General features: G+C 45.2%; 1 protein-coding gene across 1 annotated transcript in view; it reads left to right on the top strand.

Annotated features, from left to right (window-relative positions):
• The first annotated feature begins 4,960 nt into the window (after positions 1 to 4,960).
• The window catches only part of LOC106609680 (transcription factor E2F7), a 46,445-nt gene continuing 25,604 nt past the window's right edge, over positions 4,961 to 25,801 (top strand). Inside the window, exons 1-8 of the mRNA XM_045700104.1 lie at positions 4,961 to 5,209; positions 5,823 to 5,912; positions 20,103 to 20,393; positions 20,823 to 20,982; positions 21,916 to 22,164; positions 23,696 to 23,854; positions 24,221 to 24,358; positions 24,829 to 24,996. Of these exons, the coding sequence (XP_045556060.1) occupies positions 5,823 to 5,912; positions 20,103 to 20,393; positions 20,823 to 20,982; positions 21,916 to 22,164; positions 23,696 to 23,854; positions 24,221 to 24,358; positions 24,829 to 24,996 (1,255 nt within the window). The 5' untranslated portion in view covers positions 4,961 to 5,209. The remainder of the gene's footprint in view (positions 5,210 to 5,822; positions 5,913 to 20,102; positions 20,394 to 20,822; positions 20,983 to 21,915; positions 22,165 to 23,695; positions 23,855 to 24,220; positions 24,359 to 24,828; positions 24,997 to 25,801) is intronic.

The following is a 25,801-nucleotide window of genomic DNA, read 5'->3' as shown; positions in this document are numbered from 1 at the left end:
GCCTGAGGTTCGCCAAAATGTCCAAGTAACGTTGATAGGGACTGAAGTGCCTAAATGGATTTATGCAGGTTTCTATTAAAGGCTCGGAAAAACAGGTGGTTGATTTTATTAGCTCATCAATTTGGCAATATTGTTGCAATTGGACAAATTGAAAAGACATCAATGATTTGATTTGGTTAAGAATTCTAATGATGAACTGAGTGTCATAAAACCCCTCAAATAATGATAAGAAAGAGACGTTGGTCATTTCCAACGAACTAGTCAACAACACATTGGTTGTGGTTCTTGGATTTTGTAAGAGAAAGGCTGACAGGGTGATTTTTATCTGTGTTGTTCAAATGGTGGACCGAATGGCTGGTACTGATATAGTGAAACAGATGGAATGCTGGCTCAAGGCATCTATCTCTGTCAGGTTGTTTGTCCACTCGCAGGTTGAAGGTGACCTGGATCGTGTTCATAACGCCACACAATGGAAAAAGAAAATGACCGTTTCTTAAATCCAGGTTGTCCCTCCCTGTTTCAGTTAATTTTCTTATGTATGGTGCCTAAAGAACATGACTCAGATCTTTAAATCTGAGGTAGGAGAGATTATTCACCACATGCTTTGGGGTCACCCCACCCAGTACCCTACACCAAGATAAGAAAACAGGGAGTGAAGTCTGCTCCGGGGTGAAGTTTCCTGTAGGTACAGATCCACCTCATCTATTGTTTTATCTGTCATCATGGGAGATTTTTTTTAACCATAACATCTCTGCTTGTTTCCCCCAAACCTAACCTTAACCATTAGTAAGGAAAATGCTAAACTGACCCAAAATCAGTGTCTAGGAATGTTACCTTGCGCCCATCTGTGGATGACCTTTTGACCTGTCAGGAGTAATGTACACTGCCATGTCATTAGCTGGCCAGTGGGTGGTGATCTTCCCTCAACCACAGATACAGAGAAGTCAGCCAACCGTGTAGATTATAAACCCAAACAGAAGTCCAGTGGAGCATCTGTCAGGAAGATGGGCAAGTCTCAGCTTGTCCCTGGCAACAAGATCCTGTCGGGGGGTTATGTGTGAGGGCAATAGACAGCTCCCCAAACAACAGTGCTTGACTGACTGAGGAGCCACGTTATTCCCTACATCAGGGATGGGCAACTCCAGTCCTCGATGGCCTGATTGGTGTTACACTTTTGCCCCATCCTCAGCCAACACACCGGACTCCAATAATCAACTAATCTTGAACTTCAGTTTAGAATGCAATTAGTTTAATCAGCTGTGTTTGCTAGGGATGGGGAAAATGTGTGACACCATTCCAAGGACTGGAGTTGCCCTCCCTGATATAGGGAATAGGGTGCTATTTGGGAAGCATACCCTGTAATTGCCTTGATGCCTTAGGAGGAGTACAAGAAACCTGAGGTTGTCACATGACAAAAGGTAATAGATGAAAGTGGAACCAGAACAACAATAGGATTGTGTTCATTGGGGCAAGCAACGTTATAAAACGTTTTGCAACGGAAAATAAAAATGAATGTTTCTTACTGGACAGTCCATTTCCTTCAGTTTGATCCTAATCTGCTTTTAATGCTGTTTCTCAACAGGCCTATGATGATCTCCCATCGAAAGCTGTCCAGAGAGCCCACTGACCAAACACTTTTAGCGTCATGCTAATGCACGCACTCATGAAATGCCATCCCTTCAGTTAAGATCGATCTGTGTCCCAGGCCGCTGGGCTTTTAGCAGTTCACTAACAATGTTATAAATGGAGATGGTCAACTCAAGCTTGCTGTTTATTATGAATTACTGTGATGAGATGTGGTGAATCTATTCCCTGTTCACATCAGACAGATACTTTTTCTGAATCACTCTGATGCATGTGAAGGTTTGTGTTTACCAACTAAACAGCTATTCAGGGAGTATACCGTTTTTAATATCAACCCCAAGCCAAAGTTTCTATCAACCAATGCATTTTATAATACACACACACACACACACACACACACACACACACACACACACACACACACACACACACACACACACACACACACACACACACACACACACACACACACACACACACACACACACACACACACACAAAGGTATAATATTTAAGACTGTTGGACAAGACATATGCGACTGTATATTGGTGGTTAAGAGGTAATCATTCACAGAGCCAATGGCAGATGGAACACTTGTTTGTCTCTCAAGCATGCTGTGTTTAGCAGACAGCTGTTGTGGTCCATGAAACCCCTTCTCTATGTTTGTTCCATCTGTGTTGCCATGGACACATGAAAACCAACGCTGTCACCAGGGGACAGCTAAGCCATAGTCCAGGGTACTCCAACTCTGGGCTTGGAGAGCTACTGGGTGTGCAGGCTGTCCTTCCAGCCCTGCAGTAGAACACCTGATTCAGCTAATTATGGTCCCGATTGACGACTTTGATAAGTTGCCTTGGTCATGTCAGTCAACCTAGAGTTAAGAACACTCAGGAATACATAAAAAATTCACCCTTCCTTGTTTCCTTGAGAGGGAAGCACAGATCTATAAGTGATAGGATTGGTGTACAAGGTTACCACTCAATTACTTTCACCAATCCAACCACCAATTTACATCTGTGAAGGTAGGAGGCAGACAGGATTATTTCTGGAGTATTCCAACAGGGCCCAAACCAGAGGTGCTACAACATTCATATTCCTGTCTTTGTGTGTTGGAAGAAGTGTCTGAATGCAACTCCCTCCTGTATAAGACCTATAGTGCTATCATACAGGGCAGATGAAGCTGCAAGCTGAATGAATGTCTAGCTGGTCACCCCAACGTTGCCACAATGATAGTTAGCAGGGAGATAAAATCACCTTTTCTGATTCCATTCAAATCCTAGTGCTGTGCCCAGAGAAAATGACAGCCTGCAGTCCAAATGGCACCCTTGCAGCCCAAATGACACCCTATTCCCATGGCCCCTGGGGTCCTGCCACAGTACTCTGCCATTCGGCCAGGCTTCTCCTCTATGCTCAAGACTTCATTTCTATCATGGGCATGGTGCTGCTGTAATAGGAGGCTACTACTGGGTTTCCATACCAATGGTATGCAAACTGGATAGTAGCATCCTATTATAGCAGCACAATGCCCATTGTGCTGTGGTTTATTAGGAATATTTCCCACCTATACCGGAATAACGTAAAAAAGCTGACGAGCAGAGATGCATAGTAACAGCAGTCCAGATACGAAACATTACAGTAAAGTTTTTATTTATTTTTTAAATGGAGCCCATCCAAAATGTCAGCAGTTGGAAGACATTTTGAGTCGTTTAAAGGACTGCAAATATTGGCTAACGCTCTTCAGACTAATACACATTGATTTTCCACAATTCCCAGGGACCTGTTAAGAAAATGTCAGGGTGGCATTCTGAGGCAATTAGATTGGGAGGCTGGATGCAGCCGGAAGTGCAACTGCTCACTATTCCACCGTGTCAAACATAATGTGACTGACCAGTTAATGCCTTTGGAGTTCAATCTGAATGTTATTTTAGAATGTATCAAAGATGCTAGAACAATTTGTGGCTTCTAATATTGGTACAGAGGGGAAATCTGATGTGACATTTAATGGATAACATTTATGAGCATCTGAATGATCTATACCCAAAGAGGTGGGCAATAACTCTTGTTGCCAGTAAACAAACTCTCTCCCTAAGTAAGCTTCATATAATAAGATGAAAGTAATGATGACTTCACAGAGGACATTGAATATGAGGCTTCACACAAAGTAATCCTACGGTTTTTCTTTTAAACAAAAGGCAATGTCACAACACTGCCTTGGTGAGACAGACAGACACACTTGTGACTACTAAGAATGGGCTATCTACTGTAATGGATCCAGTGACATAGCCTACGATCAGCTCTTTGAGTGACAAATAGAGCTTGACAGAGAGAGAGAACAACAGTCAGGTTTCAAATCCACATTGTTGTTGAAAGCATATTGCCATCCATCCTGTTCATGCAGAGAATGCAACACTGCACATTTGACATATTAGTGCTTCAGCAGACACTCTTATCCAGAGTGACTTACAGTTAGTGCATTCATCTTAAGATAGCTAGGTGGGACAACCACATATCACAGTCATAGTAAGTACACTTTCCCTCAGTAAAGTAGCTATAAGCAAAGCCAGAGCTAGAAGGGGGGGGTTCAAGAGCAAGTGTTTCTTCAGGAAAGTTTTTTTTTGGGGGGGGGGGGGGTGAGGTGAGGGTTTATTTTAAATACTCTTTGAAGAGGCAGGGTTTCAGGTGCTTTGGGAAGGTGCTATCTCTCTGAAAGCAGAGATATAGCATAGGCAACCAGGACCAATCAATAGCCAATTGTTCTCCATTGCTAATTTTGCACTGTTTACATTTACAATTCAATAATTGCTAATATATTAAATATGCCTATCTGAAAAACATTTAGTTTTTTGCAAATAAATCAAGAATATGAATTCTATATTATTTTTGTAAACCTACATTTTTCAAAGTAAACCGTCCTGAAATATTGGGCGGGGATGATGTGATAACCTGCTCGAGGGACAGGGAAAGCCTGAGGGCGGGACCCTGGGTATTGGGCTACTCAGTTTCCAACTTTTCGCGCGGTGTCACAGGTAGAATGAGCGCCACCCACTCCTGTCCCATCTGTTTCCCTGAACCATGCAAGCTAATTAGATGGAACCGCAGTGTGTCTGTAGTCGATACATGCAACAACAACTCCTCTATGATTAAGGTTATTAATAGGGTTTCTAACTGCGCTGCTATGCCACTCAAACACCATGAACAGCAGCAGTCAAACTGAACAGCACGAGTCCCAGTGAAGACCGCGCGGACTGCCCCGCCAAGAAATCTTTAGAGGCGTGGTTGTTGCCCCTTGCCTATTGGATAAATCAATTGTACGCGTCACAACATCAGGATGCTGATTGGCTCGACTGAGTGAAACGCATGAGAGCGCCAGAAAAAAATGCTTTAGCGGGTGTTTTTGGTTGCAGCTATTCCTGTTCAGTAATGCAATTCCAACACAAGTAACTTTAGCGGGACAGGAGAAGCTTTACAGCTGGATATTAGAAGAAAGCCCGCTTATTTAAGAAATGAAAATTATGTTGATTTGAGTTAAACAACGTACCACCAATAAGTCTGTGCAATTGGAGATACTGTACGTTGGTATTGACAACTTTATCTTCTTACGTTACGTAGGAAACGCTGAAGAAGGTGAGTAAATAATAATCACTAACGTTAGCTAGCCTAGCTACAGTAAGTTAGATGACAGCCAGCAGGTAAATAATGTAGCTAGGTATTTATGTATTAAGTAAATAGACACATATGTTTTGTTTATTGATTAACAGTGTAATTATACTTTTTGTCTTGCAACCTGTTAGCTTTTAGCTAGTTAAGTGTCACGTTGAATGGATCAGTATTAATACTCAATTTGCCCAAAGAAAATTCTTCCCAAGATTGCATCCTTTTTTTGCAAAGTGTTTCCATTGTGTACTATAGCTACAATTTAGCTATTTATTGTGTATTCGTCTTGCCATCAGGACTTTTACAGTAGCAATATTCAGTATTGAACGTGTCAGAGTTAGATGCGATAGTAGATAGCTAGGTAGTTAACTAGCTAGAGTCATCAGCTAACGTTAGGTGGGCTAAGGTCTTTGCGCCAAAATCTTCTGACCACTGGTATCTTATGGCCCTGTAATAGATCGATCTATTTGCTGCATTTGGCTATAGCAAAGTAGTGACTGAAATATAACTGTATGAAACTAAATAATGACCTTTCTGCACAGTTCAGAGACAAATTAATATGATATGGCTAATTGTTTTTCAGATGGAAGTTGAATGTCTAGCTTTGAGAGATCTCATAAGTCCAAAGAAGAGCAAAGTAGACATGGAAGTTGGAGGCAGAAATGATCAGAAGGTATGTTTTGATTCCAAGTCAAATGAACCCTTCAATTCCTTATTATTTATTATTCCTTATTGAAGAGACACTCAGAAACAATCTTCAGAGTCAATTCCTCCTTTCGTGAATTTGTAGCACTGTTATATGACCTGCCTGGAGTGTCTTGAAATAAAATTATTTCTCACATGAACTAAATCAATCAATCAAATTGATTTATAAAGCCCTTTTTTTACATCAGCCGATGTCACAAAGTGCTGTACAGAAACCCAGCCTAAAACCCCAAACAGCAAGGAATGCAAATGTAGAAGCACGGTGGCTAGGAAAAACTCCCTAGGCCAGAACCTAGGAAGAAACCTTGAACCAGGCTCTGAGGGGTGGCCAGTCCTCTGCTGGCTGTGCCAGGTGGAGATTATAACAGAACATGGCCAAGATGTTCATAGATGACCAGCAGGGTCAGATAATAATATTCACAGTGGTTGTAGAGGGTGCAACAGGTCAGCACCTCAGGAGTAAATGTCAGTTGGCTTTTCATAGCCAATCATTCAGAGTTAGAGACAGCAGGTGCGGTAAGCTGAGTCCAAAACAGCAGGTCTGGGACAAGGTAGCACGTCCAGTGAACAGGTCAGGGTTCCATAGCCGCAGGCAGAACAGTTGAAACTGGAGCAGCAGCATGGCCAGGTGGACTGGGGACAGCAAGGAGTCTTCAGGCCAGGTAATCCTGAGGCATGGTCCTAGGGCTCAGGTCCTCCGAGAGAAGAGAGAGAGAGACAGAATTAGAGGGAGCATACTTAAATTCACACAGGACACCGGATAAGACATGAAAACTCCAGATATAACAGACTGACCCTAGCCCCCCGACACAAACTATTGCAGCAGAAATACTGGAGGCTGAGACAGGAGGGGTCGGGAGACACTGTGGCCCTGTCCGACGATACTCCCGGACAGGGCCAAACAGGCAGGATATAACCCCACCCACTTTGCCAAGGCACAGCCCCCACACCACTAGAGGGATATCTTCAACCTACTACCCTGAGACAAGGCCGAGTATAGCCCACGAAGATCTCCCCCACGGCACAAGGGGGGCGCCAACCCGGACAGGAAGATCACGTCAGTGACTCAAGTGATGCACCCTTCCTAGGGACGGCACGGAAGAGCACCAATAAGCCAGTGACTCAGCCCCCGTAATAGGGTTAAAGGCAGAGAATCACAGTGGAGAGGGAGGAACCGGCTAGGCAGAGACACCAAGGGCGGTTCATCGCTCCAGAACCTTTCCGTTCACCTTCACACCCCTGGGCCAGACTACACTCAATAATAGGACCTACTGAACAGATGAGTCTTCAATAAAGACTTAAAGGTCGAGACCGAGTCTGCGTCTCTCACATGGGTAGGCAGACCATTCCATAAAAATGGAGCTCTATAGGAGAAACCCCGGCCTCCAGCTGTTTGCTTAGAAATTCTAGGGCCTGCGTCTTGTGACCGTAGCGTACGTGTAGGTATGTACGGCAGGACCACATCGGAAAGATAGGTAGGAGCAAGCCCATGTAATGCTTTGTAGGTTAGCAGTAAAACCTTGAAATCAGCCCGAGCCTTAACAGGAAGCCAGTGTAGAGAGGCTAGCACTGGAGTAATATGATAAAAAAAATGTGGTTCTAGTCAAGATTCTAGCAGCCATGTTTAGCACTAACTGAAGTTTATGTAGTGCTTTATCCAGGTAGCTGGAAAGTAGAGCATTGCAGCAGTCTTAATCTAGAAGTGACAAAAGCATGTGTAGCGTGGTTCGTTCTGCGTTGTGTACTTTTAATCAGGACACTGCCACAACTGGAATTATGATGGTTGAATCATGTTTATTGGTCCTGCACACGAAGAGACAACACACAATATGTTAGCCCTCGGTGCAGTCACAGCTCTCGGGCACCTTGCTAGCTGAAGGTCCGGCCAAAAGAGCAGGAACTGCATACATACATTCAGTGCCCAACAGCACACTATACAATACAATTAAAATTATATACAACATATTCGGAACAAAATAAAAGACATACCTGCACACGAAGAGACAACACACAATATGTTAGCCCTCGGTGCAGTCACAGCTCTCGGGCACCTGCGTGAGCACATAGCAACTCACTCAAACACGGTCCCAAATACTCCCGAGTTACAATAGGTACCCTAATTAGCGAGCTTGGTGAAAGTTAACATAAATCTTTATAATTGTTCACATTGTAACAAAACATATAATTGCGTAACAGCACTTTATGTAACTTTACCACAGTTTTATATTGCCAAATTACGGCGCCAAGGACAACATACCTTGCTAGCTGAAGGTCCGGCAAAAGAGAACGATAAAAGGGTCTGTAAGTACGGATAACCCGCGATGGACCAAACCAAAATATACAAACTTTTACAATTAGGTGTATTTACAATATAGATATCAAAAAATGTTTGTACACCGAAAAATAACATTAACTATGCTGCTGTAATTAAATAAAGAAAACACATTGAATTATTATTATTGTTATTAACTTATTAACATCCCCTCTTGACCTGGCCTACTTGAACTGTCCTTGCGTGCAACTTGGTGCATAATCTAGGGGAACAACATCACTCTACTACATTCACCCCCAATGTCATGGCTTCTCTCAGATCCTCACCCAAAGACTGGACATACTTATCCACATCGACCGTGTCCCCATCCAACAGCACACTTTCAAACATAACATCTACTGGCAGCCTAGGGGTGCGTCCAAACATCAAGAAGAAGGGCGGAAACCCAGTAGTCTCGTGAACAGTGCAGTTATAGGAGAATGTCAATGTGTTCAACATCTGAGGCCATTTAGCCTTGGACCTAGCTGGCAGAGCTCTAATCATCCCACCCAGCGTGCGATTTAGACGTTCTGCTTGACTGTTCCCCATGGGATGATAAGGTGTGGTGTGGGACTTTCCAACACCAGATAACTGAAGTAATTCTGCAATAAGTGAACTTTCAAAGTTAGCACCCCTGTCAGAATGAATACAATCAGCGAACCCATAAACGCAGAAGAAATTATTCCAGAGAACACGAGCCACAGTCTTAGCAGACTGGTTTGGACACGGATACGCACATGCCAGCTTAGTAAAGTGATCAGTCACTACTAACACATCAATAGACTTGTTGTTTGAATCTTCTGCAGTCCAGAAATCAATACACACAAGTTCCAAAGGTGCCGTTGTCACAATGGAGACAAGTGGAGCTCTTGCTTCAGGCTCAGGTGCTTTACTCAACACGCATCTCTTACAGTGGGCCACGTATTCCTTGACATCCTTTTCCATAGAGTCCCAGTAAAACCGCTGTCTCGTAAGCCACAATGTGCGCTGCTGACCCTGATGACCAGCATCATCATGAACTCCCTTCAACACAAGGCCTCTCAAAGACACAGGTACAACATACTGGAATATTTTCTTCTTACTCACTGGGTGTTTTGAGACACGATACAGAATCCCTAACCGTGTGGTGAGTTTTCCCCACTGTCTTAGAGTATAAACTGTTTCATTAGCTTCAAGGACTCGCTCTCTCCTAGATGGGCGCCGGCCTCTATCTACAAAGAACATGACTCTGCTGATGACAGGATCCAGTGACTGGTTATCATACAGCTCCTTGTGTGTAAAGACAGGTAAAGGGCTCTGACCCATGGACATCAACTTCTCAAGGTGCTGCGCATGTGAAATGGCCCTCACCGTGGCACCATCATCCCATCGGCGGTGAGCATGGAGGACAGCAGACACCTCTTCACAGGAAACCAACCCACTGACATTGTCTCCAGCTCTACTTAACTCACTCCCAGGAGCCATAGACGTTCCACAGCCAGCCTCGGGCTGTTCACAGGAGAGGCGGAACATGTCTTGAACATCACCCACTCGAAGACCTCTGGCTTCCTCCAGCAGGACATCATATGGGATTCTTGTCAGTCGGTGCAAAACTGTGGAGCGAACAAATGGCTCTCTGCTCAAGGCATCAGCAACGACATTCTTGGGACCTGGTATGTACTGGATATCAAAGTCAAAGGGTGCCAGCTTTGCGACCCATCTCTGCTCGCATGCATCAAGTCTCGGCTTTGTAAGAATATATTTGAGTGGATTGTTGTCGGTCCACACAGTAAACTTATGCCCTCGCAGCCAATGGCTGAATTTATCATGAATGGCCCATTTCATGGCTAGAAATTCCAGCCGGTGAGCAGGATACTTGGATTGTGCATGATTAAGAGATTTACTAGCAAAAGCTATTGGCCTGGCTATTGCCATCCCATCTTGCACTTGGGATAGTACAGCTCCCAAACCACTAGTAGATGCATCCACAGAAAGTAAAAATGGCTGAGAAAAATCTGGATGAGCCAGCAGTGCCTGGTCAACTAGTGCTGATTTCAAAACTTCAAAAGCGAGTTGACATTCGGCAGTCCAGTCTGCAGCAGTGAGCCTGCGAGAGGGACCAGGCCTCCTCCTACCCTTGCCTCCCCTAGGCTTCTTCTGACCTGTAGTTAGCTGAAACAACGGCCTAGCAACCATGGAACAATTCTCAATGTAGTGTTGATAGTATACTACCATACCAAGAAAATAACGGATTTTGCTAGGAGACGGAGTGACACCATCAGCTTCCATCATCTCGCTCTCAGTCACGTTCAAAATAGTTTGAACTTTAGCAGGGTCAGTGGCTACACCCTCCTGAGAAATGATGTGACCCAAAAACTTAACAGACCTCCTCAAAAACTTGCACTTAGACGGAGACAGTTTAAGATTGTGCTCCTGCAACCGCTGAAAAACCATCTCAAGTCTCTGCAGACTCTCTTCCTCAGTCTTAGCAAAAACCATCAGATCATCCAAATAACAAAGGAGACTTAGAAAGTTTTGGTCACCAAAGATGGTCAGCATCATTCTCATAAACGTAGCCGGGCTGTTGCATAGGCCCTGAGGCAACCGATTGTACTCGTGCAGACCTAAAGGAGAGGAAAAGGCAGTGTATTTCTTATCCTCTTCATGCAGTGGCACGTTATAATACCCTGACGTCAAGTCCATTGTGCTGAAGAAGGCATTACCTCCCAGCGCGGCCAGTACATCAGCCTGATGAGGCAGGGGATGAGCGTCCTTTACAGTGCGTGCATTTAACCACCTAAAGTCAGTACATAGGCGCAAGTCCCCATTCTTTTTCCATACCAGCACCAAAGGTGAGGCATACTCACTGCTGGATTTTCTGACGATTTCCTTTTCCTCCATATCATCCAGTGTTTCCCTGAGATTTTGGTAATGAGCTGGAGAAAGCCTACGATAAGGTAATCGAAATGGGCGGTCACCAGTCAGCCGTATGCGATGGCAGAACCCCTTTGCCTCACCACAATCTAGGCTATGTCTAGAGAACACTGTGTCATACTTCCCAATTAAATTGACAAGTTTATCCTTCCAGAACTGTGAAACTGGACACTCCTCAACAGACAGGCCTTGAAGTCCAAGATTGCTCAGTGTACTGTTGCCATGAACTACACTGCCACCAACTGAACTCTTAGCTGTCAGACTGCCGTGTGAGCTGTCACATTGAACTTTAGCCACGTTCTGGTAAGCTGCTTGCTGCTTGACATCATCAAAATCCTCTAATGCAATGCAAGGATACACATCCGCCACTTTAGCATTTCGTCTCAGGGTAACTGGTGATGTTGTTGGATTCACTATCTTCACAGGTAGCCATCCATCCCCCCACAGAGGCGTAACTACTCTCCCCACTAGTATGTGTCGATTCACACAACGAGACGTGCTGGGCTCGACAACAACAGTACTGCCCACAGAAAGTTTTGTCTTTGGGGGTAGGCGGCCCCACACCAGATGCTCACTCATGGGTTGGAGCGTTACTGCTCTCTTCAACTTAATGGTGCCTACTTTATCTGGGATGGAGTCTCCTCTCCATCTCTCCAGATTTGACAGAAGACGCAGGAAGTGGCTGTCATCGCACTGGCTAGAGGAACCTGGTGTACCCACCACCCGCCAGTAGCTGTCATTTGATTTGAACTGTCTAATCAAAGACTTCAACACATTAGTGCCCACAATGAGTTCATCAACCTGCCCATCTACAATAAGCACTGGGACTACATAGCTGAAACCATAAAGCTGAATTTTTAAATCACACATGCCCACTGGGCTAGTTTGCTTCCCACCACAACCCACCAGGATGATGTCTGAAGGAGCTAGAAAGTTCCCCTCTACCACTCCTGCCTCCTTCAACCGAGGTACAATATCTGCGCGCAGAGTAGTAGCCATGGACCCACTATCTAACATCCCCTTCAGCTCAACTTTATCCTGTACTAGCACGGAGGTGTAAAACAAACTGTCATTCTGCGTAATTCTCATTGTGTTCTGAAAAATGACTGTGTTGTTCTTGGGTACTGACTCACAAAAGTAAGAATAAACAGATTGGATATCATCATCAGTGGAGGAAAAATAAGACTGCCCCACATTGCCCTCCTCAGAATGGAGGCATTCTAGTTTTCCTGAGACCTGCCAGTCTGTCCACATCCAGGGCTCTGTCGCTGCCCAGCCTCACTACAGTCAAAGCTAATGTGGCCCGGAGAGAAGCACTTGAAGCACAGCTGGTGCATCTGACAGTGAGCTTTGGTCCAGTGATTAGTGCTTCCACAGACGGCGCACTCACGCTGACGTTTGTGGAACTGTTTACGGGGCCCTCTGTTCACAGACTGAGTATTGCTGACCAGAGCCTTCTCTAACAAAGTCAAAACCTTCTCTAATGTCTCACCCTCAGATATAGATGGTGCCTGGTCTGGTTCACTGTACCTCACTGGCTGTCCAGTCACGAAGGGGTTTGCTCTTGAACACTTGGGCCAACTCTTTATCAGGACAGTTGCGTACAAACATGACTGCCAACTCTGAGCACTCATTGGGTAGGGTCCTGCCCTCACTCACAAGGTACTGTTTGGCTGCCTCTGCAGCTTTGTTAAGCCTAATCCAGAAATCTATTGGACCCTCATTAGCATATGGTTTGATTGAATAGAAATCAGCTAATGGCATACCTGAGCAGACAGTATCCCCAAAGTGTTGCTTGAGAACACTGAACACCGGCTTAACATCTGTGACAACAGGGTTGTTACGCATCCAGACTTTGGTCACATCCCGTGCCCTCCCCATGAGCCTAGACATCACCTCCCCAACATTCTCAGACCCAGTGTAACCCCTCTTCTCTAAGTAGACTCCCATTAACTCCTCCCACTCCAGGACAGAGTACTTATCTGAGCCATCACCCCTAAAGAAAGGTGGAGGACTAACATCGGACTTCACAACCAGATTCAGCTTGGACGCATCAATAAAGGTTGACCCACACTGCTCAGGCAGGGGAAATTGCTGGGGTTGGTGAGGGGGACAGGCAGGAGCAAGACTTGAAACCCCAGACTGCAGTAAACTCGCTCTGATAGGTGAATCTATCTCTGAACCAATCTGCTTAATAATGTCACTAAGCTGACTCGGAGGCGTCCCATTATCACTGAGGACTGTGGATGACGGTACATCAATAGACAGAGGTGGGATACCCTGGTCAGGTGGAACAAACAGCCTACCCCTCCCAGCGCTTGCAAACTCAGGACTAGCAAACGCTCTACTCCCAGGAGCTGACTGTACAAGTGGTGTAAATGCAAGGACACCCCTCCCTCTACCCACACTAAAATCCCCAGCATAACTAAATTTGTGGACTTGAGAGTCTTCCATGGCTCAACAGAGCACTAAAATACAATGTAATTTACTGCATACAAATACAAAAAAAAATTGCAATAAACAAATTCATCAAAAACATACAAATAAGCACGAATACCTGTATCTAATGAGTATGCTACACTCACATTCACTGTTTACAGTTTATATTAGTTTACAGCAAACCATCAACAAATGCGCATGCGCAGGTCGTGCACCTCAGCCACATGCACAGCTCCCGGGGGTCGGCTTGAGCTGACCAGTCGGCAGGTCACGGCACCAGTTTGTAGCGTGGTTCGTTCTGCGTTGTGTACTTTTAATCAGGACACTGCCACAACTGGAATTCTGATGGTTGAATCATGTTTATTGGTCCTGCACACGAAGAGACAACATGCAATATGTTAGCCCTCGGTGCAGTCACAGCTCTCGGGCACCTTGCTAGCTGAAGGTCCGGCCAAAAGAGCGGGAACTGCATACATACATTCAGTGCCCAACAGCACACTATACAATACAATTAAAATTATATACAACATATTCGGAACAAAATAAAAGACATACCTGCACACGAAGAGACAACACACAATATGTTAGCCCTCGGTGCAGTCACAGCTCTCGGGCACCTGCGTGAGCACATAGCAACTCACTCAAACACGGTCCCAAATACTCCCGAGTTACAATAGGTACCCTAATTAGCGAGCTTGGTGAAAGTTAACATAAATCTTTATAATTGTTCACATTGTAACAAAACATATAATTGCGTAACAGCACTTTATGTAACTTTACCACAGTTTTATATTGCCAAATTACGGCGCCAAGGACAACATACCTTGCTAGCTGAAGGTCCGGCAAAAGAGAACGATAAAAGGGTCTGTAAGTACGGATAACCCGCGATGGACCAAACCAAAATATACAAACTTTTACAATTAGGTGTATTTACAATATAGATATAAAAAAAAATGTGTACACCAAAAAATAACATTAACTATGCTGCTGTAATTAAATAAAGAAAACACATTGAATTATTGTTATTAACTTATTAACATCCCCTCTTGACCTGGCCTACTTGAACTGTCCTTGCGTGCAACTTGGTGCATAATCTAGGGGAACAACATCACTCTACTACACATGGATACTTTTTTCTGCATCGTTTTTGGACAGAAAGTTTCTGATTTTTACAATGTTACGTAGATGGAAGAAAGCTGTCCTTGAAATATTCTTGATATGTTCGTCAAAATAGAGATCAGGGTCCAGGTTAACACCGAGGTCCTTCACAGTTTTATTTGAGATGACTGTGCAACCATCAAGATTAATTGTCAGATCCAACATAAGATCTATTTGTTTCTTGGGACCTAGAACAAGCATCTCTGTTTTGTCCGAGTTTAAAAGTAAAACATTTGCCACCATCCACTTCCTTATGTCTGAAACACAGGCTTCCACTGAGGGCAATTTTGGGGCTTCACCATGTTTCATCGAAATGTACAGCTGTGTGTCGTCCGCATAGCAGTGAACGTTAACATTATGTTTCCCGAATGACATCACCAAGAGGTAAAATATATAGTGAACCTTGAGGAACACCGAAATTTACAGTTGATTTGTCAGAAGACAAAGCATCCACTTTAGAGGTCGACCGATTTATGATTTTTTCAACGCCGATACCGATTATTGGAGGGCCAAAAAAAGCCGATACAGATTAATCGGCCAATTTTATATATATATATTTTTTTTATTTATATATTGTAATAATGAAAATTGCAACAATACTGAATGAACAATGAACACTTTTATTTTAACTTAATATAATACATCAATAAAATCAATTTAGTCTCAAATAAATAATGAAACATGTTCAATTTAGTTTAAATAATGCAAAAACAAAGTGTTGGAGAAGAAAGTAAAAGTGCAATATGTGCCATGTAAAAAAGTTAATGTTTAAGTTCCTTGCTCAGAATAGGAGAACATATGAAAGCTGGTGGTTCCTTTTAACATGAGACTTCAATATATTAGTGATTATGTTAAGATAGATTTTTTTGTTTTTTATAAGATAAGTTTAATGCTAGCTAGCACCTTACCTTGGCTCCTTGCTGCACTCGCATAACAGGTAGTCAGCCTGCCACGCAGTCTCCTCGTGGAGTGCAATGTAATCGGCCAAAATCGGTGCCCAAAAATGCCGATACTGATTGTTATGAAAACTTGAAATCGGCCCTAATTAATCGGCCATTCCGATTAATCGGTCGACCTCTCATCCACAAAGACAAACTGATATCTTTCCAACAGATAAGATCTAAACCAGGCCAGAACTTGTCCTTGTAGACCAATTTGGGTTTCCAAATCTCCAAAAGAATGGTGATCGATGGTATCAAAAGCAGCACTAAGGTCTAGGAGCACGAGGACAGATGCAGAGCCTTGGTCTGACGCCATTAAAAGGTCATTTACCACCTTCACGAGTGCAGTCTCAGTGCTATGATGGGGTATGAACCAGACTGAAGCGTTTTGTATACATTGTCTTCAGGAAGGCAGTGAGTTGCTGCGCAACAGCTTCTTAAACATTTTTTGGGAGGAATGGGAGATTTGATATAAGCCAATATTTTTTTTTTTAATATATATATTTTCCGGGTCAAGGTTCGGCTTTTTCAAGAGAGGCTTTATTACTGCCACTTTTAGTGAGTTTGGTACACATCCAGTGGAAAGGGAGCCGTTTATTATATTCAACATAGGAAGGCCAAGCACAGGAAGCAGCTCTTTCAGTAGTTTAGTTGGAATAGGGTCCAGTATGCAGCTTGAAGGTTTAGAGGCTCAGACTATTTTCATCAATGTGTCAAGAGATATAGTATCAAAAAACTTGAGTGTCTCCCTTGATCCTATGTCTTGGCAGTGTTGCGCAGACTCAGGACAACTGAGCTTTGGAGAAATACGCAGATTTAAAGAGGAGTCCATAATTTGCTTTCTAATGATCATTATCTTTTTGTCGAAGAAGTTAATGAAATTATCACTCCTGAAGTGAAAGCCATCCTCTCTTGGGGAATGCTGCTTTTTAGTTAGCTTTGCGACAGTATTAAAAAAATACATTTTGGATTGTTCTTCTCCTCAATTAAGTTGGAAAAATAGGATGAACGAGCAGCAGTGAGGGCTCTTCGATACTGCTCGGTACTGTTTTTCCAAGCTAGTCGGAAGACTTCCAGTTTGGTGTAGCACCATTTCCGTTCCAATTTTCTGGAAGCTTGCTTCAGGGCTCAGGTATTTTCAGTATACCAGGGAGCTAGTTTCTTATGACAAATGTTTTTTGTTTTTAGGGGTGCGACTGCATCTAGGGTATTACGCAAGATTACATTTAGTCCCTCAGTTAAGTGGTTAACCGATTTTGTATACTCTGACGTCCTTGGGTAGGTGGAGGGAGTCTGGAAGGGCATCTAGGAATCTTTGGGTTGTCTGAGAATTTATAGCAGGGCTTTTGATGATCCTTGGTTGGGGTCTGAGCAGATTATTTGTTACAATTGCAAACGGAATAAAATGGTGGTCCGATAGTCCAGGATTATGAGGAAAAACATTAAGATCCACAATATTTATTCCACGGGACAAAACTAGGTCCAGAGTATGACTGTGGCAGTGAGTAGGTCCAGAGACATGTTGGACAAAACCCATTGAGTTGATGATGGCTCCGAAAGCCTTTTGGAGTGGGTCTGTGGACTTTTCCATGCGAATATTAAAGTCACCAAAAATTTGAATATTATCTGCCGTGATTACAAGGTCCGATAGGAACTCAGTGAGGAACGCTGTATATGGCCCAGGAGGCCTATAAACAGTAGCTGTAAAAAGTGATTGAGTAGGCTGCATAGATTTCATGACTAGAAGCTCAAAGGATGAAAACTCAGTCATTTTTTTTTTTTTGTAAATTGAAATTTGCTCTCGTAAATGTTAGCAACACCTCCGCCTTTGCGGGATGCACGGGGGATATGGTCACTAGTGTAACCAGGAGGTGAGGCCTCATTTAACACAGTAAATTCATCAGGCTTAAGCCATGTTTCAGTCAGGCCAATCACATCAAGATTATCATCAGTGATTAGTTCATTGACTATAACTGCCTTGGAAGTGAGGGATCTAACATTAAGTAACCCAATTTTGAGATGTGAGGTATCACGATCTCTTTCAATAATGGCAGGAATGGAGGAGGTCTTTATTCCAGTGAGGTTGCTAAGGCGAACACCGCCATGTTAAGTTCTGCCCAACCTAGATCAAGACACAGACACAGTCTCAGTGGGCATAGCTGAGCTGACTACACTGACTATGCTAGTGGCAGACTCCACTAAGCTGGCAGGCTGGCTAACAGCCTGCTGCCTGGCCTGCACCCCATCTCATTGTGGAGCTACAGGAGTTAGAGCCCTGTCTATGTTCATAGATGAGATGAGAGCACCCCTCCAGCTAGGATGGAGTCTGTCACTCCTCAGCAGGCCAGGCTTGGTCCTGTTTGTGGGTGAGTCCCAGAAAGAGGGCCAATTATCTACAAATTCTATCTTTTGGGAGGGGCAGAAAACAGTTTTCAACCAGCGATTGAGTTGTGAGCCTCTGCTGTAGAGCTCATCACTCCCCCTAACTGGGAGGAGGCCAGAGACTCTCTGCTGTAGAGCTCATCACTCCCCCTAACTGGGAGGAGGCCAGAGACTCTCTGCTGTAGAGCTCATCACTCCCCCTAACTGGGAGGAGGCCAGAGACTCTGCTGTAGAGCTCATCACTCCCCCTAACTGGGAGGAGGCCAGAGACTCTGCTGTAGAGCTCATCACTCCCTCTAACTGGGAGGAGGCCAGAGACTCTCTGCTGTAGAGCTCATCCCTCCCCCTAACTGGGAGGAGGCCAGAGACTCTCTGCTGTAGAGCTCATCACTCCCCCTAACTGGGAGGAGGCCAGAGACTCTCTGCTGTAGAGCTCATCACTCCCCCTAACTGGGAGGAGGCCAGAGACTCTCTGCTGTAGAGCGCATCACTCCCCCTAACTGGGAGGAGGCCAGAGACTCTCTGCTGTAGAGCTCATCACTCCCTCTAACTGGGAGGAGGCCAGAGACTCTCTGCTGTAGAGCTCATCCCTCCCCCTAACTGGGAGGAGGCCAGAGACTCTCTGCTGTAGAGCTCATCACTCCCCCTAACTGGGAGGAGGCCAGAGACTCTCTGCTGTAGAGCTCATCACTCCCCCTAACTGGGAGGAGGCCAGAGACTCTCTGCTGTAGAGCTCATCACTCCCCCTAACTGGGAGGAGGCCAGAGACTCTCTGCTGTAGAGCTCATCACTCCCCCTAACTGGGAGGAGGCCAGAGACTCTCTGCTGTAGAGCTCATCACTCCCCCTAACTGGGAGGGGGCCAGAGACTCTCTGCTGTAGAGCTCATCCCTCCCCCTAACTGGGAGGGGGCCAGAGACTCTCTGCTGTAGAGCTCATCCCTCCCCCTAACTGGGAGGAGGCCAGAGACTCTCTGCTGTAGAGCTCATCACTCCCCCTAACTGGGAGGAGGCCAGAGACTCTCTGCTGTAGAGCTCATCACTCCCCCTAACTGGGAGGAGGCCAGAGACTCTCTGCTGTAGAGCTCATCACTCCCCCTAACTGGGAGGGGGCCAGAGACAATTAATCGATGCCGACACATCTTTCTAGCTGATTTACACGCTGAAGCTATGCTGCGCTTGGTGACCTCTGACTGTTTCATCCTAACATCGTTGGTGCCGACGTGGATAACAATATCTCTATACTCTACACTCGCCAGTTTTAGCTTTAGCCAGCACCATCTTCAGATTAGCCTTAACGTCGGTAGCCCTGACCCCTGGTAAACAGTGTATGATCGCTGGAAGTCTAATACTACAGAAAATTTAGTCGCCATTGACTAGGGTGTTCAATCTGTCAGAGCTAATGATGGGAGGCTTCGGCGTCTCAGACCCCGTAACGGGTTGAGGAGAGACCAGAGAAGACTCGGACTCCGACTCGTTGCTTAATGGGGAGAACCGGTTGAGCTTTCCTACAGCATTTCCTTCCAGAAGCCATGAGAAAATTGTTCGGCTGCGGGGACTGTGCGAGGGGATTTATATTACTATCTGTACTTACTGGTGACACAGACACTTTCATCCTTTCCAACACTTAAATGACCCTTGCCCAACGATTGCATCTGAAGCTGGGCTTGCAGCATGGCTATCCTCACCATAAGGTGATTGTTCTCCTGTATATTATGAGAACAGCAACTGCAATTAGAAGGCATCATGTTAATGTTACTACTTAGCTTCGGGGTGGAGGTCCTGTAGAACCATGTCCAGATAAAGCGTCCGGGGTGGAAAAAGTTGAATGAAAATGTCGAGCGAGGGGGCGGGAATGTGTGTGTGTGTGTGTGTATTATAAACGGTAATTAAAAAGTAAAAACTGTAGATAGTAAAAACGTTATTTAAATTAAGTAGATCTGCCTACAAATGCACCACATTTCATATCACTCCGCCCCACTTAATCAAAGTTCATAACATTGTGCTCCTTCACAGGAGAACAGATGTGTAGAGCGAAGAAGAACCACCCCTCACAAGATAGACACCACTGCCACCATGCTGCTGTATGGCAGTAAGCCTCCTACCCCGGAACACCTCCATAGCACCCCTGTTAAGCCTTCTGAGCGGGGGGCACCTCCCCATGCGGACCCCTGGACCCCCACTGCCAACCTCAGGATGCTCATCAGTGCTGCCAGCCCTGACATCCGCGACAGAGAGATGAAGAAGGTGCTGTTTAGGCCCATTGAGAATGAGAGAGCAGTGGAGGAGGTGGATGGCCCGTGCCAGGTACCCTTTGACCACTCACCAACTGCACCCCAAATGGCACCCTGTTCCCTTTATAGTGCACCACTTTTAACCATGGTTTACAGGGCTCTGGTCAACACTAGTCACCTGTATAGGGAATAGGATGCCATTTGGGACACTGTCACTGACCTCCTATACTGAATTGATGGTGATGGCCGCCTTTGGGCAAGCATTTAGTATTGTGTTATGGGTAATTTGTATGGATTGAGATTAGCAAAGGTTATGCCAGAAACTGCTGGTAGTAAATGTTATCTTGAATATACAGTGACATTATCATCATACTGTTGGATTTTATTATCATCTTCCAACTAATGGATTTATAGATGCTGAAATCTTAAGTATCATGCTGTATTAAATTCTACAATTCTAGACTCAATTACTTTCTTGACAATGCTTTGTCTCTCTGATCAGTTTGATGTGGTGGACGAGGAGGAGGAAGAGGGGGAAAGGAAGCCCAGCAGGAAGCAGAAGAGCCTGGGCCTGCTGTGCCAGAAGTTCCTGGCCCTGTATCCGGACTATCCAACCTCTGACACCATCAGTATCTCATTGGATGAGGTGTCTACCAGCCTGGGTAAGAGCCAATGACTCCAGAGAGGGAGATTACAGCTACACCTGGGTCATGTTCATCAGGGCAAGCGATGTAAAATGTTTCAACAGTCCCTCCCTGTTTCAGTCCGTCAATAATAAATGCCATTTGGCAGACGCTTTTATCCGAAGCAACTTAGTCATGCATGCTGACATTATAGATATGGGCAGTACCGAGAATCGATCCCACTACCCTTGTGTTATAAGCATCATGCTCTCTCAACTCAGCTACAAATGACCCGTTGTCTTCCGTTTTATGACTAATGAACACGACCCGGCTCAGGGAGGCTGCCATAATTGGTAACCGCACAGAAAGGAAGACAATAATGGAAATAGCTCATAAAACAGATATTACATTAGCTATGTGAAATATCACGCACTATTGGATTTTGGAAACGGTTGCTATGGATACCTTCACGCAGAGCCCTCGTATCCCACTGTACCTTCCAGAATAGCACCAGGTTGTAGTATAAACCACTGTACCTTCCAGAATAGCACCAGGTTGTAGTATAAACCACTGTACCTTCCAGAATAGCACCAGGTTGTAGTATAAACCACTGTACCTTCCAGAATAGCACCAGGTTGTAGTATAAACCACTGTACCTTCCAGAATAGCACCAGGTTGTAGTATAAACCACTGTACCTTCCAGAATAGCACCAGGTTGTAGTATAAACCACTGTACCTTCCAGAATAGCACCAGGTTGTAGTATAAACCAAGCCATGTCTGAGACTATGAGGAAAGTCAAGATGCAGCCAGACATGATCTACTGCATCATTAAATCCTGTTGAGGTACCTTAGTTAGAGCTTTGTTAGTTAGAGCTTTGTTCTATAATCAGCTCACATAACAGAACACTGAAATCATGTTGCTGACCCCAGTCTGACCTGTCCCCGGTGTCTGTCTGTCTGTCTGTCTTTAGGGGTGGAGCGGCGGCGGATCTACGACATCGTAAACGTCCTGGAGTCTCTGATGATCGTGGGGCGCGTGGCTAAGAACCAGTACGTGTGGTACGGGCGGCGGCGCCTGGGGTCCACCCTGGCCGAGCTGCAGGGGATGGGCAGGCAGCAGCGCTACCACCTGCACATGGAGCAGGCCGGGGAGGGCGGTCACAGAGAGGGAGCCACCACACACCCCCCAGAGGAGGGAGGGGAAGGAGACTCCAGCTGTGGTGAGAGCAGAGTAGGGGGAAATTGCCCCTAGACGCTGACCTTGGGTTAGTTTTACGTTGTCCTAAAGGGACAATCTGCGATTGCTACATCAGGGGCGGCTGATGGACACAGCAGGGTTGAATTATAATTTGGGATGTGTGACTGAAGCTAGAAGTTTGGTGTCAATTCTGCATGTATGTCAATGGGAGATTTGGAGTGCCTTCAATGCTCCGTGTGCAACTGAAGTTTGGATTTGTTTGGATGTGCAGGGTGTGTGTTTGACAAAATTATTTTGTCCGATTTTCTGTCTAAAATACAGGAAATGTGATTACTGAAGGTTAGGTAAACTGTAACAAGATACTTTCTAGACCGCAATGTATTCTGGTCAACCGTCTCCATGATAGGAGAAGGGTGAAGTTGCCCCTAGACACTGATCTTGGTTCAGTGTTGCATTTTCCGCACTAATGGTTAAGGTTAGGATTGGGGGGGAGCTTCTCACAACAGGTAACGGATCACTTCTACCCTGTGTCGTTATTAGTCAAACAGTCTGGTTAATTAACTTCAGCGGGTGTTTGGAGATTACTAGTTAATATGTGCCACATCAGAAGCTCAGCCGCCAAGCTTCGCTTCTGTCGCCATTCCTCTGCTGTCATCTCCCAGTTGTATTAGTGATCCATCACATTGACGAGGAGCGCTTGGTCATCACACACATTAACACAAAGAATCCCATCAGCCTTGATAAACCCGTGAGGCCCTGCCCCCTACCCTCGTCTCCATGACGATGAGGAATGCTTTCATCGACTTGGGCTTAAAGGCAAATCATTTGTATTTTTTATTTAACCATTATTTAACTAGGCAAGTCAGTTAAGAACAAATTATTATTTACAATGATGGCTACCCCGGCCAAACCCTAACCCGGACAACACTGGGCTGTGTGTTTCAACGTGGCTAATTACCTAACTAGGTAGCTGCATGTAGCTAGCTAACAGAATCCAAAGCTACTGTTCCCTAGAGAGGCAGTGGTTGCCATGGATCTGGCGTCCCCTCCTGCAGAACACTAGGCCTGCCACTTCCCGTCATAACGTGTCCCTTTGGTGTCACCCCCAGGGAGAGGAGGGCAGAGTCACTTTCTCTCACTGAATAAGGAATGTTGTCGTTCGTATTATGGTTCTGTTTGACAAGACCACCTGTTTGACAGGTAACTCAGGTCTTGAATCAAATTTCCATCGTTCTCTGTAACATGGACCATAAAGTAGTATTATTATTATTATTATTATTACTATAGGAGGAGCGTGTGACATGCTGTAGGTCAGATTCAAACCCATGCTGACACTGGTATGTAACTGCTGTCGGCAGCACTAGCCACTAGACCATACAAGCCACTGCAACGTCCTATTCATTAGTGCACACCATCGCAAAACGTTTTGCAACGGAAAAGCGAAAACAAGTTCAGGTAGTTCCCTCCCTGTTTCTGTCCATTTTCTTCCGTTTGCCACTTAGTGAATAGGACCCAGTATTCCCTTTAGCTTTGTTCTGCTTGTCTGTTTGCAGCGGCCGCCAGCACGAGGAAAGACAAGTCCCTACGCATCATGAGTCAGAAGTTTGTCATGCTCTTCCTGGTGTCCAGGACCCAGACGGTCACTCTGGACGTGGCCGCCAAAATCCTCATCGAGGAAAGCCAGGACCCCGCCAGCCACAGCAAGTACAAAAGTAAGCATCCTATTTACCTACATAGTGCACGACTTTTGACCGTGCAGTCAAAGAGCCTCTGACACAACATCAAGTCCAGGTAGCCCCTACCTGTTTCAGTCAGTTTCTTCCCTTTGGGGCCTAATGATCACAACCCAGCCACCAAATAGCTGCAGGTTGAGTTTCCCCTAGTACAATCCTAGGATCAGCTTTTCCTCTAATAATCCTAACCTTAAACATTAGTGGGGAAGATGCAAAACTGACCCAAGATCAGCGTCTAGGGGCAACGTCACTGTACACCACAGATACCCCCAGACATCCCTCCCATTGGCCTTTTTACTGTGGTGTTAGATTCTAATCAGATGAATCATTTTGATCTGTCTTCAGCTAAGGTTCGGCGGCTGTATGACATCGCCAACGTCCTGACGAGTCTGGGATTGATCAAGAAGGTCCACGTCCGGGAGGAGAGGGGGAGGAAGCCTGCGTTCAAATGGATCGGCCCGGCAGACTTCCACAGCAGCCGTGGTAAGATTGAATTGAAATGATTTGGGTAGTGAATAATACAGCCAGATGTGGATCCCCAGAGGACAGCACTTAAAAGCATTCATTAAAACACCTTTCACAGTGGTCCTCGGTGGTAAAACAAATAACATCACTCCCATATTGGTTCAGAAGGGCATCAGCTCAGTACTTCATAGGGAGACTATCTATTAAACAATATTACAGTAAATGGAAATGGATTCATTATACATTTATAATGGAACTCTCTTCACTACTACTAAAACGAATCATTAACCTGTCTACTGACCAAGACTAACACGCTCTGGGATGAATTTCTCCTAGGCACAGATCTAGGATCAGCTTCCTCTCCTCCTATCCTAGCCTTAACTATTAGTGTGGAAAATGTTAAACTGACCCAAGATCAGTGTCGAGGGGAAACTTCACCCTACTCCTACTGACACACAGAACTCACTGACCACTCTGTTTTTCAACAGAGGACTCTGAGGCTGTGGCGGCCATCGCTCTTCCGGAAGCCATCGCTCTTCCGGGCGGCAGGAAACAGAGGCTGGCACGCCATGCCTCCTTCAGTGTGGTGCCCACCTCCGTGGCCAGCCAACGCCGCGTCAACTCGGCGCCCAGCAGCCCACGCAGAGAGGTCACGGGTAAGGAGTCAGGACAGACAGCTCACATCACAACTGGTTCCCAATGACTCAGTGGGTTAGAGCACATAGCTGTCAACTGTCAACCAACTACTAATCTGTTGATATACTAGGGTTACAGGTAGGGTTCAGACTTAGGATAAGGTTAGGGTTACAGGTAGGGTTCAGACTTAGGATAAGGTTAGGGTTACAGGTAGGGTTCAGACTTAGGATAAGGTTAGGGTTACAGGTAGGGTTCAGACTTAGGGTAAGGTTAGGGTTACAGGTAGGGTTCAGACTTAGGATAAGGTTAGGGTTACAGGTAGGGTTCAGACTTAGGATAAGGTTAGGGTTACAGGTAGGGTTCAGACTTAGGATAAGGTTAGGGTTACAGGTAGGGTTCAGACTTAGGATAAGGTTAGGGTTACAGGTCGGGTTCAGACTTAGGATAAGGTTAGGGTTACAGGTAGTGTTCAGACTTAGGATAAGGTTAGGGTTACAGGTCGGGTTCAGACTTAGGATAAGGTTAGGGTTACAGGTCGGGTTCAGACTTAGGATAAGGTTAGGGTTACAGGTAGGGTTCAGACTTAGGATAAGGTTAGGGTTACAGGTCGGGTTCAGACTTAGGATAAGGTTAGGGTTACAGGTCGGGTTCAGACTTAGGATAAGGTTAGGGTTACAGGTCGGGTTCAGACTTAGGATAAGGTTAGGGTTACAGGTAGGGTTCAGACTTAGGATAAGGTTAGGGTTACAGGTAGGGTTCAGACTTAGGATAAGGTTAGGGTTACAGGTCGGGTTCAGACTTAGGATAAGGTTAGGGTTACAGGTC

Source organism: Salmo salar, chromosome ssa17, assembly GCF_905237065.1.
Source record: "Salmo salar chromosome ssa17, Ssal_v3.1, whole genome shotgun sequence".
Classification (NCBI taxonomy): Eukaryota; Metazoa; Chordata; class Actinopteri; order Salmoniformes; family Salmonidae; genus Salmo; species Salmo salar.
Note: the sequence above shows the minus strand (reverse complement) of the source record. Positions and strands in the feature narration are given on the sequence as shown.